At 32.8% G+C, this 19,272-nt stretch overlaps 7 protein-coding genes and 4 pseudogenes across 11 annotated transcripts, besides 8 other annotated features; 2 read left to right on the forward strand and 9 right to left on the reverse strand.

Annotated features, from left to right (window-relative positions):
• Window positions 1-5,600: part of a mobile genetic element that runs on past the window's edge.
• Window positions 18-911, reverse strand: TVAGG3_0022100 (annotated as a pseudogene). The gene has a single exon. A coding segment is annotated over exon 1 (894 nt).
• Window positions 932-1,505, reverse strand: TVAGG3_0022110 (annotated as a pseudogene). Its single transcript has one exon. A coding segment is annotated over exon 1 (574 nt).
• Window positions 2,287-2,451, reverse strand: TVAGG3_0022120 (uncharacterized protein; the record flags this gene model as incomplete). Its single annotated transcript, XM_001278424.2, has 1 exon — window positions 2,287-2,451. One exon carries the CDS (start codon window positions 2,449-2,451, stop codon window positions 2,287-2,289), a length of 165 nt encoding a protein of 54 aa, XP_001278425.2.
• TVAGG3_0022130 (uncharacterized protein) lies at window positions 2,471-2,872 on the reverse strand (the record flags this gene model as incomplete). The annotated part of the gene is made up of 1 exon (XM_051220171.1): window positions 2,471-2,872. One exon carries the CDS (start codon window positions 2,870-2,872, stop codon window positions 2,471-2,473), a length of 402 nt encoding a protein of 133 aa, XP_051105157.1.
• On the reverse strand, window positions 3,843-4,235 carry TVAGG3_0022140 (phage tail repeat-like family; the record flags this gene model as incomplete). Its single annotated transcript, XM_051220172.1, has 1 exon — window positions 3,843-4,235. One exon carries the CDS (start codon window positions 4,233-4,235, stop codon window positions 3,843-3,845), a length of 393 nt encoding a protein of 130 aa, XP_051105158.1.
• Window positions 5,601-6,322: 722 nt separating the features above from the next.
• On the forward strand, window positions 6,323-7,171 carry TVAGG3_0022150 (uncharacterized protein; the record flags this gene model as incomplete). Its single annotated transcript, XM_051220173.1, has 1 exon — window positions 6,323-7,171. One exon carries the CDS (start codon window positions 6,323-6,325, stop codon window positions 7,169-7,171), a length of 849 nt encoding a protein of 282 aa, XP_051105159.1.
• Window positions 7,172-7,175: 4 nt separating this feature from the next.
• On the reverse strand, window positions 7,176-7,418 carry TVAGG3_0022160 (serine threonine-protein phosphatase family; the record flags this gene model as incomplete). Its single annotated transcript, XM_051220174.1, has 1 exon — window positions 7,176-7,418. The coding sequence occupies one exon, from the start codon at window positions 7,416-7,418 to the stop codon at window positions 7,176-7,178; it is 243 nt and encodes an 80-aa protein (XP_051105160.1).
• A 1,865-nt stretch (window positions 7,419-9,283) lies between these two features.
• Window positions 9,284-9,313: a terminal%2Cinverted (terminal inverted repeat of MuDR-2B_TvMULE3 transposon ID:TVAGG3_0022170).
• Window positions 9,284-11,255: a mobile genetic element.
• Window positions 11,228-11,255: a terminal%2Cinverted (terminal inverted repeat of MuDR-2B_TvMULE3 transposon ID:TVAGG3_0022170).
• Window positions 11,256-19,272: part of a mobile genetic element that runs on past the window's edge.
• Window positions 11,713-13,239, forward strand: TVAGG3_0022190 (lipoteichoic acid synthase family; the record flags this gene model as incomplete). The annotated part of the gene is made up of 1 exon (XM_001296088.1): window positions 11,713-13,239. The coding sequence occupies one exon, from the start codon at window positions 11,713-11,715 to the stop codon at window positions 13,237-13,239; it is 1,527 nt and encodes a 508-aa protein (XP_001296089.1).
• Window positions 15,328-15,349: a terminal%2Cinverted (terminal inverted repeat of Kolobok-1_TV transposon ID:TVAGG3_0022200).
• Window positions 15,328-18,328: a mobile genetic element.
• TVAGG3_0022210 lies at window positions 15,714-16,129 on the reverse strand (annotated as a pseudogene). The gene has a single exon. A coding segment is annotated over exon 1 (416 nt).
• TVAGG3_0022220 lies at window positions 16,312-16,918 on the reverse strand (annotated as a pseudogene). The gene has a single exon. A coding segment is annotated over exon 1 (607 nt).
• Window positions 18,307-18,328: a terminal%2Cinverted (terminal inverted repeat of Kolobok-1_TV transposon ID:TVAGG3_0022200).
• TVAGG3_0022230 (uncharacterized protein) lies at window positions 18,688-19,254 on the reverse strand (the record flags this gene model as incomplete). Its single annotated transcript, XM_001292361.1, has 1 exon — window positions 18,688-19,254. One exon carries the CDS (start codon window positions 19,252-19,254, stop codon window positions 18,688-18,690), a length of 567 nt encoding a protein of 188 aa, XP_001292362.1.

A 19,272-nucleotide genomic window follows, 5' to 3' on the forward strand; every position in this document is an offset into this window, starting at 1 on the left:
ATGACTTTTCCAACTGTCTAGTTCCTTCCCGGGAACTCATCATCTTCGTTTGGAATTCCAGTCGGAATATATTGGACAAACCTCATGTATGCAGCGTTAAGGTCGACATAGTATATCTTTTCGTTTGAGTCGAACTTGTCGCAACCAATTGGTCCAGTTTGTGGAAATTCAAGTGAGTCTCTTATCTTCTGAGAAACTTCTCCTGTTATCTCATAAACATCGTCGAAGCAACCTGTTTCATATAAAACCTTCTGACCTAACTCAGATGCTCTCCAATACAATTTGACGTCAATTGGATGTCTCAATGGAAGTTTGTTTATAGCATCTTGAAGTTCTTGCAACCTCATTGGAAGTTCTTCTGGTTCAGGTTGGTATCCGAACATACCAACCCCTTGTGGAACTGTGTACTTCTTTTGTACTAGAACTTTGTCTGGAACAACTTTTGGTCTTGCTAACAATGAAAAGTTTGTTTCGTCTTTTGGTACAAAACTTTCTGTAAGCTTGTCATCTGGAATTGGTTCCAACAAACCTTTCTCGAAAAGAATGTTTACAGCTCTGACAATGTTGCACTTACTTTTACCAAAGAATGGGTTTGTAAGACTTTCGTTCAACATGAAGTGGTTGTGGACAATTACAATCTTCAACCATGGTAAGTCTTTGTCAACAACATAGTCGTCATGTGAAGAACCTTTAGCTGTAGGTATGTTGACTCGGATATTGACATTTGCCAACGGTGCAATTTTTGCCAATTGACCTCTGAGAATGTACCTTGTCTTCACACATGACTCAAGATACTTCATCTTTTCATCTGAAACAAGACCAGAGTTCCTGAGACATGTAAGAATGCAAGGTTCATTGACAATTGTTTCAATTGAATTGTAAATTCCATACCTTGTCAAGTCAATGTCAGACTTATTTATGAACGGGAAGTATCCAGCATGTTGTCTGACTGCTTGAGGGTTAGGTTGGTACCATTCGAACTTGACACTTGCAATTCCTTCAATTGCATTCAAAATGTCTGAGTCGGAGTCAACCATTTGTTCTCTCTTTGTAGTCTTGAAAGCGTCAAGAAGTTTTGCGGCTGTTTGTTCATTGCCATGTGCATAGTAAATGTGACCATCCAAATCTGTTATGGTCAATCTGAGATTGTGTCCTTTCTTATTTCCGTCTTGAATTGCAGCAAGTACTCCCATGAAGCCTTCTTTGTTCTTTCCTTCGTCAAAGTTTACTGTAAAGGTTCGACCAGATGTAATTTGACTTCTAACTTCACGATACTTTTCATATGCATATCTTGTTCTTTCCATGGGAGCATGTGCGTCTTCACCTTTTCCTTTTTTCCTTCTCAAAGGATGCAATTGTTCGTCATGTTTCCAGTAGAATCTGGCAAAGCCGTCGTGTCCTTCAACTTGAGGTTCACTAACATCGAAAGGCATGTCCATAAGACGTTCTTCTTCTAACCTCTCTAGTCTGTTTGGATAATTGGCACGTGCTGTTTCCAAATCCATTTCGTAGCGAAGACCAGACAATTTGTCATAGACTTTTATTGGCTTTCCCTTCCTATATTTAAAATTCTTCGAAACTCTCCAACCATATCTTTGCAACTCTACTTTTATTCTAGCAGACTTTCTATCCATTCTATATGGGGGCATTTTTATAAAAATAAAAAAATATGTTTTTTTTCTTTACTTTACATAACCGCCTGCTGCCATGAGTCTTTGACGCCAACCCATACCAGCTAATGAAGGTTGACTTGGTTTAGTTTGGAAACTAAACTTTGGTTTTGGTTTATCTTCAGTTTTTGGTTTCTCTTCTTCTATCGGTTTTTCGTCACTTTTCGGTTCCTCTGACTTTACTTCACTTGCAGGAACAGTTGTGTCGTCAACATCTTCATAAATATCATATGCCATTTGTTTTTGTTTTCCTTTCAACTTTTTGTGTTTGTTGTAAAGTTTAGAATATTTCGACTCTAAGTCAATGAGATGTTCTATAATGAACTGTTGGTCAGTGAAGTAAACTTTTCCATCTATTGTCTCGAAAGCTCCTTCAGACTTCAATATTTTATTTGTGAGAGTCTGTTTCTTTTTTGAGATACTAGCCGTTCCATTTCTATGAAAAGTGACTTTATAGTTAGGGTTTGTATTTCCAGACCTGGCACTTTCTATTATTGAATTTTTCTCTTCATCTGTAAGTTCTTTGACAGGTTTTGACAATGGTTCTGAACTTTTTGTTTGTGGTGTCAAATCTACCGTTTCAACTTCTTTGGTCATTTCATCTCAGTAAAAAATTTTAGTTTGGTTTGTTTTCAACTGGTTGTTGTTGTGGAGGTGGGATGGTTCCTTTAATAATATCATTCAGTTTCACATGCTGAGCCTGACTATATGGTATCGGTTTAAATGCTGGAAGCCGACAAATCCATCTTGAACTCATTTGTCTCAATGCTGCATTGTTCATTTCATCTCAATAAAAAACTTTACATTCCCCACGTTTGAGGCGGTTGAGGTTGGTTATTGTTTACCCACTGTTGTGCATGGTTATATCCTCTGTTAAAGAATCTTTCACCTTGGTCCATATAGTGTCCTGCTTGGTTATAGTAGTCATTTGCTTTGTTATAATAATTTCCTGCTTGTCTTCCTACATTGTCCATCCATCCTTGAACTTTTCCTCTTGTTTCAGGATTTGGAATAAGATTTGTTGCATCTCGTGCTACAGCCCAACCTTTCTGTACAGTTTGTATAATAGGTTGTGCTTTCTCTTTAAGTATACCTAATGTACTCAAAATCTTCCTTCCAACTCCAAATACACCTCTGGCTATTGTTCCCACTGCGGGCAAAAATCTGGATGCAACTCCTGCTAATGCGCCAAATAAACCCATTTCTTATAGGGTAAAAAATGACGAATCCGAACAAGGACCCCTATGTTTCTAAAGCGACAAAGAAAGCACTCATGATAAAAATCTTTAGTTCAACACCAAATGCTTGGTTTAAGGATATCTTGGAAAACATTCCGAGAGTTAGAACAGATGGACCTCCATACTGGTTAATATTTGTTGGTCAAAACACAAGATACTGTGAAGCCATACCATTATGGTCCAAAAATATTTTAGATGTGAAAACTGCTTTGACAATATTCGTTGACAAATACCATCCAACAAAACTGACATCTGACTGTGAAAGTTCTTTCAAATCAGATGATGTAAAAAACTATCTGCGTTCAAAAAATGTAAACCAATATTTCATTGTCGACCAAAACCATTCTGCTCTTGGTGTCATTGACGGTTGTATAAAAATGTTAAGAGACTTAAACCAACCACAAGGTGGTGAAGCAAATGAAATGTCATATGACGACAAATATAGACACTTCTCCATGGCAAAGATGAGACAAGTTTTAAATATTTACAATAACCGTAAACAAAAAGGTTTGGGAAACCACTCCCCGAAGAAATGAAAACAACCCTGACTTAGAGAAAGACTATATATTTAATAATTTAGTCAAAAGAGACAAACAAGAAAGAATGCCGGGCTTCAAACTTCAGAAAGGTGACAAAGTAAAAATAGAAATACCTAAACGCGACCCATATGAAAATACTATTGACTATGACAACAATGGGAACCCGACAGGTACTCACATTCGTGTTCGTAAAAATAGAAGAAAGTATACAAGAGAATATTATGAAGTTTTAGGCAAACATGGCAAAATGTACACACTGCAAGCAGAAGAAAAACTACTATTGTCAGACCTCGTTTCAAACTTGTCAAAGTTCAAGGTGGTATACTTTCAAAGACAGTTCCTAACAAATATAAGACAACTCCTGACGAATATGCTAAAGAAGTTGAAAATGACGACTAAGCAATTCTATACCATGCGTAAACTGTCATGTAAGGTGGCATGTATTCTTTACTTTGTCCCGTTGTTTGCGTATATCCTGAAACGAAATGTGTATGGTTTCCTTCTCCCTGAGTGTCACTCCAATAACAATTTATAGCAAACTTAACGTCGTCTTTAACATCATATCCTTTACCTTTTGTCATTCCTGACCAATCCCAATATCTATGCTTATGCCAACCTGCTTGAGATGTACTTAAATCTATGTAATGACTGTGTGCAGGTAAATTTTCACCTGAAATCGTTTTACTTCCACCCGTTTCCTTTGAAGAGTTTGCACAATACAAAAACCTGTCGACTATTTGTTCCCATGCACCAACACCAAACATTACTTGAGGACCTCTTGCATCCATAGATGTATAAATAGAACCTACTGGGTTCATTAAATCAAACATATGAGATATTATAGGATTGTCTCTTTTGAACTTAAAATATAGTGCAACTATTTCAGGTTTCTTCTGGTTTGTGTCAGAATATTTTTTATAATATAATCTTATGTTTTCAGGGTAGGTAAAATCTTGACTATAATATTTATTTCTGTCATCTGTATAATAATATACTATTCTCGTTTTTTCTATTGTATTATATCTTTTATATCTATAATAATCTAAATATAATGTTAGCTTTTGTTCATCTACACGTGGTGTTCTGTCGTCATCTCCATAGTCATAATAATGTGGTGCTGGAGCTGGGTCAGGCAATGTCATATCTGCCATTTCATAAACTCTTAAATATTTCTTTTGTTCGTCTCCATATAAGTTTAAGTAGCAGTTGTTGTCTAATGGAACTTTAACTTGTGTACCATCATTCTTTTTATAGCTTACATACATTTCATTGTTATTTTTCGGAATGAGTTTATACCGTGTACCATTTTCTAAGGACTGTACCAACTGCCATCTAAAATATTTATTTTCTTCATTGACAGAAAAGTCACCAACAATAGTTTCAATATTTTTTGTTCCTATCAAACTTTGGTATATTTCATTGACATATGTTTTATCTGCTTTATTTTCAAGGCTAACGTTTAAGTCTGTTATTTCAGAAGATGTATGTGTATGTCCAACGGCACTTTTCCTGTTTAAGGTTTCTTGTAAGTTTGTAATATCAGATATAGAATGTGTATGTCCAACGTCACTTTTCCTGTTTAAGGTTAGTTGTAAGTTTGTAATATTTGCAATGGTATGTGTATGTCCAACGTCACTTTTCCTGTTTAAGGTTTCTTGTAAGTTTGTAATATTTGCAATGGTATGTGTATGTCCAACGTCACTTTTCCTGTTTAAGGTTAGTTGTAAGTTTGTAATATTTGCAATGGTATGTGTATGTCCAACGTCACTTTTCCTGTTTAAAGTTAGTTGTAAGTTTGTAATATTTGCAATGGTATGTGTATGTCCAACGTCACTTTTCCTGTTTAAGGTTTCTTGTAAGTTTGTAATATTTGCAATGGTATGTGTATGTCCAACGTCACTTTTCCTGTTTAAGGTTTCTTGTAAGTTTGTAATATCAGATATAGAATGTGTATGTCCAACGTCACTTTTCCTGTTTAAGGTTAGTTGTAAGTTTGTAATATTTGCAATGGTATGTGTATGTCCAACGTCACTTTTCCTGTTTAAGGTTAGTTGTAAGTTTGTAATATTTGCAATGGTATGTGTATGTCCAACGTCACTTTTCCTGTTTAAAGTTAGTTGTAAGTTTGTAATATTTGCAATGGTATGTGTATGTCCAACGTCACTTTTCCTGTTTAAAGTTAGTTGTAAGTTTGTAATATTTGCAATGGTATGTGTATGTCCAACGGCACTTTTCCTGTTTAAGGTTTCTTGTAAGTTTGTAATATTTGCAATGGTATGTGTATGTCCAACGGCACTTTTCCTGTTTAAGGTTTCTTGTAAGTTTGTAATATCAGATATAGAATGTGTATGAGTCTTATCTGCTTTTGTCTCTAATGTTTCCTTAAGACTTGGTATTTGGTTAATATAATGTATATGAGTCTTTTTAGAATATTCGTTTTCAGCTCTTGTCACTTCACTTGACATTTTATTGTCAACATATGTTTTGTCTGCTAGTTCAGGATGAGTATGTTCTTTTGTTGCATAAGCATTGTTAGCTCTTTCTTCTTCTTTTGCTATTGCATCGTCTACATATTCTTTGTCAGCTTTGTTGTCAACATCTGCTTTCAAAAGAAGTTCATTTATAGGTTTCTCGTTTAAAGTTCCTTTTGTTGGATTTATACAGACAGTATTGTTCTTATTGTTTTGAAATAGAAACTCATCTGTTATAGGGTTTAATGTCAGTTTTAAGTCACCCCTTTCAATGACTCAGATATCTTAGAATAGTTTGAAAAGTTTGTTGTGTTCTTATTTAGAGCTTGCATAATGAGTTGTCGGTTGTGTTGTATTTCTCTCATAGACGCTGTTTCATTTGACATTTTTATTATAGATAAAATATGCTTCCAATAGAAAAAGAAAATTCTAGAGTTGCTACAACTAAACCATTAGATGAACTTTTTACTAATGTCGGTCAAAAGTTTGAGACAGATACCGTAAAGCATGAAGGCTATCGTTTTGACTACCCATTAAGATGGTTAAGAGACCCATCTGTCACAAAAGCTATTGGCTTTCGTAGAATGAAGTTCATTTCAGAAGCCATACATGGTTTCCCATTTACGGTCGGTTTTGAAGTTCGATACTATAACAAAGAAAAACGTATGTATGAGAAATTTGAACAGGGAAAACTTTTACAAGTTAGTTTGCTTATAAACTTAGAAACAACTCTTCAAGCTTTTCAAGAAAAAATAAACGATATTTATATTGAATATGCAAACCAGTTTAACATTGACGAAGGAGAATACCATCTCGATATTATTTATGACAGGAAAAATGCAACTGTTAAAATCAATAAAATAGAAGACCTTGGAGAAAACGTTTATATTTCTACAAAATATAACAACTTGGCATGGTATAGATTTATGAGGATGTTAAATCAGCCTGCAGCATATCCAGTACACCCGGACTATTATGAAGTCGAAAACCCTAATGGAACATATGAAAATATTTTCGACCAAGATGCTATTATTGTTCATGCTTCATTTTCTGGTGCGCAAAACTCTTTCTTATGTCTGATGAATGACTTTTACGAAAAACCTACAAAGTTATATGAACCGCCGAGTGGAAGTATTTCAGACTTTCAAGTATGGTTTACTACAGATGGAAGAAAAAGAATAATTCCATTATACCATGCGTTTTACTTAGAACTTAGTTTCATATACAACTACTATCGAACGGTAAAAATATAATTTTTTAATACGGTTGAGGTGTTGGATTTGGTTGCCAACTAGACTGTGGTGCAGGTTCAGGCTGTTGTATAACAGGAGCTTGTTCTTCTGGTTCAGGGTCTTTAGGTATAATACCAACAAACTGACCTACTCTTTTACCAATATTTTTGACTCCGTTCCAAATTCCTTTTCCTACGGTTTTGACGCCATTCCATATACCTCTTCCAACTCTTCTGAAGAAGTTTCCAATACTACTGAAGAAACCCATTTTACTAGTAGTAAAAATCTAATGTCCGCCTAGTCTCTTACGTTTCCTGTTGAGTTCCATAGCATTCTTTAACTGCAGCTCATACATTCTGTTTCTCCTCTGGTAGAAAACATATTCTGGGTCAACTCCTGTGTTCGCGTCATCTGCATAAAGTTGTTTATATCCCACTTCAGGGTTTGTATAAAACTCTTTCCATCTCATATTTGCATACCATGGTGGCAAACCTAACGCAGCGTCATTTGACATGGCAGTTTGCATTTGTACATCTGTTGGCACTTGACCATAGTTTGCCATTGCAGTTTGTATTCTAACTTCATTTGGAATATTCTCTGGGTTTGGTTGTCCAGGTTGCTGTGCATTCGCTAAGTTCTGTGCGTCCATTTAATATTAGATAAAAATATCTCTTACGAGTACATATACTGAACATTTACAGGCATTGGTTCATCTTCATATTCTCTGTACTTTTCTGCCACGTCAAATAAATAAATGACACAATGGAAAAAACCTAAAACTAACAATCCGATTTCAAACCACATTTACTTACTAATAAAAATTCTTTATTGTGACACTTTCTCCGGTTTATAGGACCTCTCTCATATTCTATCTTGTCATATCTAAACTCATAGTCATGTATGTCCTCTAACCATCTCATAACGGTTTCCAAACCACTTTTATCGGATGTAAAGTAAAAGCATGGATGGTTATGTATAACGTCTAAAGTTTCTAAAGAGTCTCTCAAAGTCCAGTCTACTTGGTATTGAAAATCCCATGTGTTATAGAACGGCGGGTCCACTATAAAGAAAACATTTTCATTGTCTTTATATTTTTCATACAACTCTGTCCAATGACATCTCACAAACTCTATACCCTCAATATATTTTTCTATGTTCTCTTTGAAAACATTTGTATAGTTAAGATATAAAACTTTTGACATAAGTGTTTCAATGTCATGAACTCTTATAGCACCACTATATAATAATCTAGCAGATATACTATCCCAGTCTATATATTCTGCTTTTTTCAAAACCTCTCTCACAATATTTTTCTTATCTAATGGTATACGTTCCATCTTACCTATAGGTATCTTTTCTTTTAACTCTTTCAATATATTGTTTGTGTCTGGAATATGTTTGAGACGGTCCATATAGTTGTCGAAGTCATTGCATATAATCTTTGAGTCTGGGAATATTGTATGACATAAATGGGATATATAGAAACTTCCACCGAACAAATCTATAAATGTTAGACCATTCGGTAGTTTCTTAAGTTCTCTCAATATAATATCTTTACATCTACTCTTATTTCCAAAGAACGGTAACGGTGGTTTTGTAAAATTCATATTATATATAATAAAAAATGTTTTTACCCGAAAAGTGACAGAAAAGTGACAAAACATGAAAACATATATAATTTGTGAAAAGCGACATAAAAAGTGACATTTTAAAAAGTGACACCATTAATATGATGTAAATAACAACGGTTTTGGTTTTGTCACCGGCTGGTCGGCTGGGGTTCGGTCCTCCTCTTGGGTTTTGGGCAAAATTTCTTATGGGCTAGAGGGCGCAACGCGCCTGGAAGCCCCACTACCTTTTTTAGGCCCCTTCTAAATCAAAATCCCAAATTCAAATTCCTAATTTACTAGCAAACCCTATTCTAATTCAATTATTCCAATATTGTCACTTTTCGACCCTATATCGGCAATATGGATAAACTTGGTTATTCCAATTCCAAAAAAGTGCCATATTCTAAATTATAGTTTATTCGGATTAACACCTACTGTTAATAATTAAAAAGTTGATTTTCTAAAACCCCAATATTTACAGTAGGTGTTTGTACAAAATTAAAATCCGATATATAAGATATCTGAGTATATAAGAATTTCCGAAAAAGTGACACCCAAAAAGTGACACTTTCAATAGGGAGTAACACTTAAAAAGTGACAATTTAAAATTCACAATAAATAAAAATAATAAATTTTTTAGTCTATTAAATTATTCTTTTCTTTGAAATCCTCTAAAAATTCTTCGAAATGTTCTAAAATATAATCTGGAGAATTATAACAAAATTCATTAATTTCTAACATATACGTATCTAACAATTCATTTGGAATTTCAAACGATCTTAAATATGTAATTGAATTTTGTATCTTCTCATTTATTTGAGAAAGTTTTTCTTCAGCATTTTCCAATAAAAATCTTAATGGATTCAAATTGGCTTCTTGATTCTGAACAAAATTTAATACTTAGTATAAACGTGATTGAACTTCTCTTTTCAATTTTGTTTTATAATCTGTCAATCGAGGCTCGCGAATTCTAATTGAAGGAATAAAACCTGTTTGAAGTAAATCGTTTTTAATACGATAAAAGTAATTGGGTGCAACTTCTTCTAAAAGATTTTTGACAAAAACATCAATTCTTTGATTTTTAACGCAGCCAAAATCGTGATATTTTATCTTTTTAAATAAAGATTCAGAAACGTTATTCACAACGGTTAATTCTTTTGGTCTGGCAGCGGCTATCCACATCATAGCCAACAATTCCTTATACAAAATTCAAAAACTTGGGTGCAATCAGTTCTGATTGCACCCAAGTTTTTGAACTTTCTTGAGGGAATTAAAGGGTGAGAGATTTATAGTCTATCTATATATCTCCCACCCTCTAATTCCCTCCCTGACAGCGGGGAATTTTGTCTGAATGTTAAACTATTCAGACAAAGTTTCCCACTGTTTGCGAAGGAATTGTTGGCTATGATGTACTGATTCATGATCAGTACATCATAGCCAACAATTCCTTATATAAAGTTCAAAAACTTGGGTGCAATCAGTTCTGATTGCACCCAAGTTTTTGAACTTTCTTGAGGGAATGGAAGAGTAAGAGGTATACATTATGAATATATACCTCTTACCCTTCCATTCCCTCTCTGACAGCGGGAAACTTTGTCTGAATAGTTTAACATTCAGACAAAGTTTCCCGCTGTCAGCGAAAGAATTGTTCCATCTGGTGCATAGAGTGTGAATCTATGCACCAAATGGAGCAAGTCCCTCGCGAAATTGCCCAAACTTGCGTCGCATTTCAAAGATTGCGACACAAATTTTGGCGATTTCTAGTAGAGATGGAGTATTTTGAGTCACTGACCTATATGCAGTGGCTCAAAGGGCTCCATCTCTACTTTGAAGCAAGGAAACTTTCCTCGAAATTTTGATAATTTGAAGAAAGTTTTCAAGCAATTAACAAAGGATTACTCGCTATGAGGTAAAAATTCTAGATTTTCACCTCATAGCGAGAGCTTCCCTTTCATTGCTTGAAAACTTTCCCCAGCTTCAAAATTGGGGAAAGGGCTGTAAAGTCGACTCCGATACCAGCAGGTACCAGAGTATTTAAAAGAGAAGCCCTCGTACGAGTTTCTATGAAGACCTTCTCATTCAAGAAGATCTTAATAGAAAATCGTACGAGGGCATTGGAAACTCGCGTCTGGTACATGTTGGTACCAGAGTGTTTGAGATTTGAAGACTCTGGTACTAACATGTACCAGAATTTATGATGAATTTAAGATGGACCATTATAAAATGGTAGCGGTTTGTTTCAAAAAAATTTAGATGAGATTTGCATAGATATAGATTATATGATTTATACATATGAAAAATAATATATAAAAATATAATTTTGAGATAATTATGTAAATAATATTTTAAATATTTGAATTTGAGGTATAATTTTATAGTAAAATATATTATAAAGAGTATTTATATAAATATTGTAAAATAATATAAGTAATAAAAATTGAGACCCCTCCCTGTTTTTGATGTTTTGTCACTTTTTCGGTAATTCTTATTGTTTCATTAAAAAGTTGATTTTCTAAAACCCCAATATTTACAGTAGGTGTTTGTACAAAATTAAAATCCGATATATAAGATATCTGGGGTGATTTTGCATCATAAAATAACAACGATAGGAGAAGTTTGGTCTTTTGGACACCCTTAAGGAACAGAATGAATTCGTATTTTTTCATCATTCTTTATTACCTAGCAATATGGATATTCATCTTTGAATGTTCAAGGCTTAGACATAAAACTCAAACTATCAACGCCATTAAGAACGCTTTTCAAATTGTAATATTTTGCTATTGGGTTTTAATTTTTTTAATAACAGGAACTTTAACTAGTGCAATTAAAAAGTCTCCAACAATTTTTTCAATCCCATTAATACTGCTGATTTTCTCTGTTAAATTTTTCCAAATCAAGAAACCTTCTTACACTGTAATGTCTAAAGAATGCTTGCGAATTTACTATCTCAATATGTTCGAATCCTTTGCAGTTTGCATTTTATCTTCATTAGCAATAGGCTTCATTAAAAATATTTATCAATTATCAGGTTCTATTTATTTTGATGAATTGAAGGAACTTATAATTCAGCGAGAATATGCAGGTAAAACAGAATTCATTTATTCATTTTCAACAAATTACTTTTTGCCAGCATTATTACCATCCCTTTACATATTTTACGCATTTATCAAATATTCTAGAAGTACTCTATATATCAGATATATTAACATTAACATAAATCTAGATTATCGTATGCTATCAATAATAAATATTTTCTTTGTCGTGGTTGCATTTTATTCTACAATAAAAACTACAGGTTCTTCTAGTTTGAACTTTTACAATCATAACTATGTTTTCCCTAATCCGCAAAACCTAGTTTTCCCCGAAAAAAAGAAAAACGTAATTTTTATTAGTTTAGAATCGTTTGAATCTAGCTTCATATCACAAGAACATGGAGGCCTAATGGAAACTAGTTACTCACCTTATATAGAAAGCTTGGCTTTAGATACAAATAACGTTCATTTCTCAAACCACACTGAACCAGATAAGCTTGGTGGTACTTTGCAATTATATCGCAACAGGTTCACAGTAAGCGCTAACTTTGCTGTCCAATGCGGCTTTCCTTTCAAATGGCAAGGAGATCGAGCTCAAAACAAAGGAGATAACACAAGCACATTCTATTATACACAAGCCCAATGTCTTGGTGATGTTTTAAAGAAGAATGGATATGATACACATGCAATTTACGGTACTTTTGATGAAGATTGGAGTATCGGATTTGTTTTCAAGCATCATGGCTTTGATCACTGCCACAGTAGTGTTAATTTAGCCAATAAAAGGTGGTTTGTACCGGATCATGTACTTTTCAAGTACCAAAAAGATTTAATTGACAAGATTTACAAAGAAAATCCGAAAAAGCCATTTTTATTATATATCACATCTATAGACACACATGAACCTGGTTACATATGTAAATTGTGTCCTCCGAATGGAACAAAATTACAGAGACTTTTCAACTGTTTGAGCAATCAAATTAAAGATTTACTTGACTGGATGAAGACAAAACCATGGTACAATGATACTTTAATTGTTCTTCATGGAGATCATGTAAGAAGAGACACAAGTGTACAAGAACTTGCTCAGAAAAACAACTATCCAAGAAGAATCTTTAATGTATTCATTAACTCTGAATTGAAGCGAGCGAATAACACTGGAAGAGTTTTCACTCACTTCGATATGTTCCCAACAATTTTAGCTGCTGCAGGAGTTAAAATAAAAGGAGATAAGCTTGGTTTAGGTGTCAATTTGTTTTCAGGGAAGAAAACATTGCTGGAAAAGTTCAGTCAAGACTTTGTTGATGAAAATCTTGAGTCTGTTTACAATTGGTATCAAAAGGTATTTCATGATGATGGAGCTTTGAATTGCTTTGATCGTGATGATTTATGTGTTTTAGCAAAAATCTATCCAGAAAAGGAAAAGATTACTCCAAAGAAAAAGTGACCTGCATTTGACCCAAATGTAGAGATTTTATAAAGATATATTAATATAATTTTTATATAAACTCATTTTTATCATCGCACTAAGCTCGCTCGTTTTCATTATAGAATTTATGACATCAATGAAATGATATTTAGCTATCATGTTTTACGATTGGTATATATATATATACATAAAATCTTTGATAGAATTGCAAAGCTAATTCAAAACATTTTGCTAAATATAGAAATAAACAAATATTATACTTATTTTGCTGCCATGAAATAATAGTTCTGTGAAGCATCTGCAACTAAACAATTGAATCCACATATTGCTCGTCATTCAAGGAGTCAACCGAAGCAATTCCTTCGTTGGATGCTTTCTATGCAAATTTAAATGCTTCATCATTTTTTGAATTTATTTCAAATCTAAATATAGTCATGTTCAGCATGAGATAAGCCTGATAGGTGTTTCTGGCGCTCCGTAGGCGACAATCATATCTTCTGTCTTTTTTTAAGCTGCATTGGCTTTTTTTGAGGTTCTCTGATTTCATCATGGATATCGTCGTTGAATTTCTGCAAGATATCTCCAGTACTAACAAATCATTCTATTTAATAATCCACGAATTGACGTATCTGTTGTTTAAAACTTTTTTACAGTAAGTTTACCCTTAAAAATTTATTCCAATAAATACATGGTTTTTATTTTGTTTTATCATCTTGGTCACGTATATGAACTTTTCCATTCATAATATCTTGTGTAGGGGGATTAAATTAACATAATATGGAGAATCTCCAAAATAATCTTGAAGCTTAGGAAAGATTTCTGTAATTGAATGCTCCGAGAACTGCTGTGCAACTTCAATGACTGTTGTACAATTTTCATATTTTCCGCTGAAAATTTGCTTTTTTACTTTGTTCATATCGTACTTGATAAAAGATATTGAATTTTCTTTCCCTTTTGGCCATTTTCCTTTATAAACCGCATTCAATACCATATATAATGTTCTAAGGTAGTCACAAAATCTAAGTAGTGAGGCTCTCAAAAATTGAACCGTACTCCATACAAAATTTGTGTACCCTCACTACTTAGATTTTGTGGCCTTCAATTGAGAGGTTAGTTTTGATAGAGCACGTTATAAAATTAAAAGGGAAAAATAAATAAAATTTAAACATTTAATTATATATAATGTAAGGAGTGTAATTCCAAATTTTCTAAAAACTATTCAAATTTGAGCATTTTTTTGGAAATAGTAAATCTAATATGTACATCTAATAACAACATGATTCATCACCTTTTCAAGCTCTGCAGTCAATTTTTTGAAATTTGATTGAAATAAATGTAGCAAAAATTACATTTCATTAGGGAATATATGAGTTTCTCTGGAAACAGGCTGATAAATTTTAAATTTTGTCCAATCAACATGAATGCATTGAGAAATTTGGATTGATTTTCTGGTAGAATCTGGAACAATTCAACCATGTATAAATGGATCATGTAATCATCATGAAATGTTAGTGTTAGAGTTCAAAAGAAACAGAATGAGTGGAAATCAAACACAATCTGAATAATTTTAAACGTATACAATCTTTAAGTTTGTATTTTGAATTCTACATATATGATTGTGTAATTCGTTCTTTCAAATTTTCGGATTCAGGCATGTTTTGATAAAATTCATTCCCAAAAACGTCAATTAACAATTAAATTTAGTGTATTTTAAATATATATACGTATTATATTTTATAAATTATATTAAATTCGCAAAATTTTAAGTTTTAAACAAAAATAAAAAATGTTCAAAATATGAAATTATGCATAGGATATTAAAATTTACATGTTAGCAATTTTTTTGAATTGCTTTCAATTTTCATATTGAAATTTTTAAGATTTTTTTCTGAAATAATAAGCAAGAATATTAACCTAAATAATATTAAATTCCATGCGTTAATTTCCCCTCAAAAGTCATTGACCGCCTCTCAATCTAGATTTTGTGAGTACTTTATATATAAGACTAAAAATATTTTTTTCGTCGTCTTTAATTAAATCAAATTAGCTATCTAAATTTCATATTTTCGTGACTTACTTTTGACCATTTTCGGTTGCAATTTTTAAGGGTATAGTAAACTCAAAATTCTAGAGTTTTGAGAGTGCCAATAAACTCTATAGGCCTATATATATCTATATTTTAAAGGAGAGGTTACGCCATAATATTTGATATTATAAATTATTAATTCAAAATAAAAGTAGAAAATGAAACTAATTTTATTCTAACCTATATAAATATATCAATAATCTAAAATGATTATAGTTTGAACTATATTTTACCAGATTATCAAATATAAGAGAAATGAAATAAGGCATAAAAATATCATAGCATAATTATTGGATAAATGCATTAATAAATTATTTATATCATAATGAGAAAAAATCAAAATAAGAAAATGAGCATAATAATAATTTAATTAAAAACAAAAACAATAAATAAAATGTAATTTTCGTTAATCAAAGTCATCAATGTCTTCGTCTTCTGATTCCCATTCGGACTTGAAAACTTGATAATCTCCTCCTGGTACACTCTGAATGGATTTTTTGTATTTGTTCTGTTTTTTAGAACCTTTTGTAACAGTTTTTTGTTTCAATATCATTTTGGAGTAACAATTCTCTTCAAATGATTTGACACAATCTTCTGGAAGTGGGGAAGATGTAATGCTTTTTGTATATCTCCGAGAAAATGCTCTGGATCATTCCATTCTAAGATTGCAACGTTAACTCTAATGTTAATGTTCTTCCAGGCTCTTGATTTGTCCAAATAGCATGCAATTTTGGAGTTAAACGCTTCATTCATGCAGGTAGATCCAATGGAAGAAACTTTGGAAACTATGGGTGTCCATTTGTGAACCCAGTCATAGAGCATGAATTGAAGTTGGATCGAATTGACACCTTTTTGCCATTCAAAGCATTTGTAATTGTGCGGTTCGCAAAAAGAATGATTGCCTACGTAATGGTAGACACAATTCTCCCACATTTTCGTACGTTTGTCAATATTTTCTTCGGCAAAACATGACCAAAGCCACATACTTAGGCTTGCATTCAGACCCCAGAAAGGTCTCTCTATTTTTTCAATCTTCTGAGTCTTGTCGTTGAAAACTTCAACTGTCTTATGAGAAGCTGAGAACTTTGTAAAATCTTTTGAGATATTTTTTGATACATGACCTGGATCGAATCTTTCAAGATGAGAGACGCCAAATTCTTTAAAGACAGAGACACTTTTGTTATCTCGGTCTTTAATAATCTCTTTAACATCTTTCAAGATATTGTATTTCTTTAATTGCTTCAAGATGATTCGAGTTCCAGCACTTTCCATATTGTTGGAAGCTCCGGAATACTGAGCATGCTGTCTGTTTCCACCAATATGGTTGATGTTCACGCATGCAAGAACTCTTTTTGTGACAGCATCGAGCGCAGTTACTGTACAACTTGGCGAGTTTCGCCTGTGCGTCCATCTTGCATCAATGGATAAGTAACCACTGAAGGACTTTCTCGACAGCATTAGGGAAATACTTTTAAGTCTTCTAATCTTATCGTCACAAAATCTCTGTTGTCTCATGACACCACTCTTCACAGGGGGCTTAGTTCCACAAAGAGAAAGAAAGCGAGCACCTTTTGTATATGGCATTCCGGTCATTATGCAAGCACCAAGCATCTGTCGCGCTGAGAGTCGACGACGTTCGTGGAGTAAAATGTTATGCATTGCCTTTGTTTTCCGTTTTGGGTGAACAATATGGCCCATACAACAACAAAAAAATGAAATCCCGCCAAAAGTGAAAATTGAATAAAAAGTAATAATTAATAAATATATACTATATCATTAGATGAATATTTTGGAATAACATTTTAAAATCGAGGTTTTTCAATGGATAACGGTTCAATCAAAAATTTGACCCCATTTTAGAATCTACATTAAAAATGGAACATTTCTGTCGTTTCAAAATTCCAAAATAACGTTTCTATTCCTCTCAAAAGTAAAAATAAACTTTATTGGGGAAAAATATTTTTATTTTCCAAAAAAAAAACGAAAACCTTAAATGCAAATCTAATTTTGATGCTTTTGTTTGTGATTTTTTGGATTTCGAAAAAAATTTGAAAATTCAGACAAGTTACCATTAACACTAATACGTTTCAGCGAGTCGGTCCCATCAGAGAAATTTTCATAAATCGGCGATATAATTTATTATTTCAGCAAAATATTCTCAGATCCAACTAGAATAAGGTCAAATTATACAAATTTAGCAAAGGCTAGTTATCCTACCTATTCAATTAACTTTAATTTTAAATAATTCAAGACAATTCTCAAAATTACCTTAATAATCGCGTTCTCTTCGCAAAATGACGATTCATCATTCACTACCAGCATAACTGAGGGCTTGTGCTCACAGAATAATACAGATAATTTACTTATTAATGCAAAATTTAGTACCAAAAGGTAATCATAGAAGATACAAAAAAAGTTTCTTTATTTTGATTGCTGATTTTATTTCTTCTAAAATTTACCAAATCTAAAAAATCCAAAATTGAATGCTATTGAATTTCATGTTTATGTAACATATACTATTTATTATATAAGGAATAAAAATTTTATAGTTTTAATCAAAAATAAAGGTGTACTAAATGCATACAAAACAAGGTATTTTTTACTCATCCAAAATATGTTAACAGTGCTATTTATATAATCAATATCCGAATTTCGAAATCATTTTGATGAAATCTTTATTTTAAAATTGAGTTGACTGTTAAAATCACCCGAGAAGAGGGATTATCTCAATGAAAAGTACATAAAATAGCAAACGCACAAGATGGCACTATGCAGCTTTATATTGTTATACAGGATGAACATATAAAATGTTTGGAAAACACTTACTTCGTTCTACAAATGTGTATCTCTTTATATCAAAGATTCTTCTCAAATTATTGAGAGACTTCTCTCAAAAAAAGGAAAATTTGATAACTAAAAAAAATTATGGCATAACCTCTCGTTTTGCATAGATATATATTTACATGGTCACAGAGCTTATTTTCATTGTCAAAACTTAAAAATTTTTAGTGGACTATACCCTTAATCGTTTTTAAACTAATAGCATTTAGCAATTTTTGTTATATTATATTGCGGATTGATCCATTTAAATCGCCGAAAATTCAATTATCAAATAATTTCAAAAATAAATCATGCTCAAAATTCGATTTTAAGCAGTTAAATTTATTCCTTATAGCGATATATATATATAATAATTTCATAAATCACATCGAAATACTGGACTGCTTGTTAGTAATTATTAATTTTCTGCTTTGAGCAAAAAAATTATCATGTTAATGATTGATGTTGAGTTTAGGTCAGGTGAGTGGGGCTTCCAGGCGCGTTGCGCCCTCTAGCCCCGAAGATGTTTAGTATAAATGAAGTTTTTATTCGGAAAATTGTTAGTCTTCTGGTGTGAATTCGGAGGACTCTTCTTGGATAGAGTCTTGTATTTCCTCCTCCTCTTCTTCCTCCTCCATTGCTTCTGGGAAGAAGCCTTCTTCTGGGTCGAAAACATTATATAATGTGTAATTGAATGACACATTATATCTTTCTTTGAGTTCGCTCCTGACAAAGAACTTAGTTCCAGGAATACAGAAGACTTCTGTGCGTTGGAAAAGCTGATGTCCTGGAACGAATTTGGCAATTAGAGACTTCTTTTTTCCGAATTGTTCAGGAGTTTTCATGACGACAGTAACAACATCTCCATCTGCGAGGTCTTGTTGTTGTTCGGAAAGGTAAAGAGCAATGATATGAATGGTTGCTGCGTTGAATTCGAGAAAGTCGAATTCAAATTGTGTTGTCGTATAACATTCAAACCATTTTGTACAGTTGTCTCCGAACTCGTCAACGTATTCATCTTCGTCATATCCGTAACTAAAGACTTGGAATTCGGCAATTCTCTTGTCGAATGACCGTTGGATGTAACGAGGAAGATTTTGACGAACTTGGTATAAAGTTCTCAACATTATAAGCTTAGTAAATGT

This window comes from Trichomonas vaginalis, chromosome IV (genome assembly GCF_026262505.1).
Source record: "Trichomonas vaginalis G3 chromosome IV, whole genome shotgun sequence".
Taxonomy (NCBI): domain Eukaryota; phylum Parabasalia; order Trichomonadida; family Trichomonadidae; genus Trichomonas; species Trichomonas vaginalis.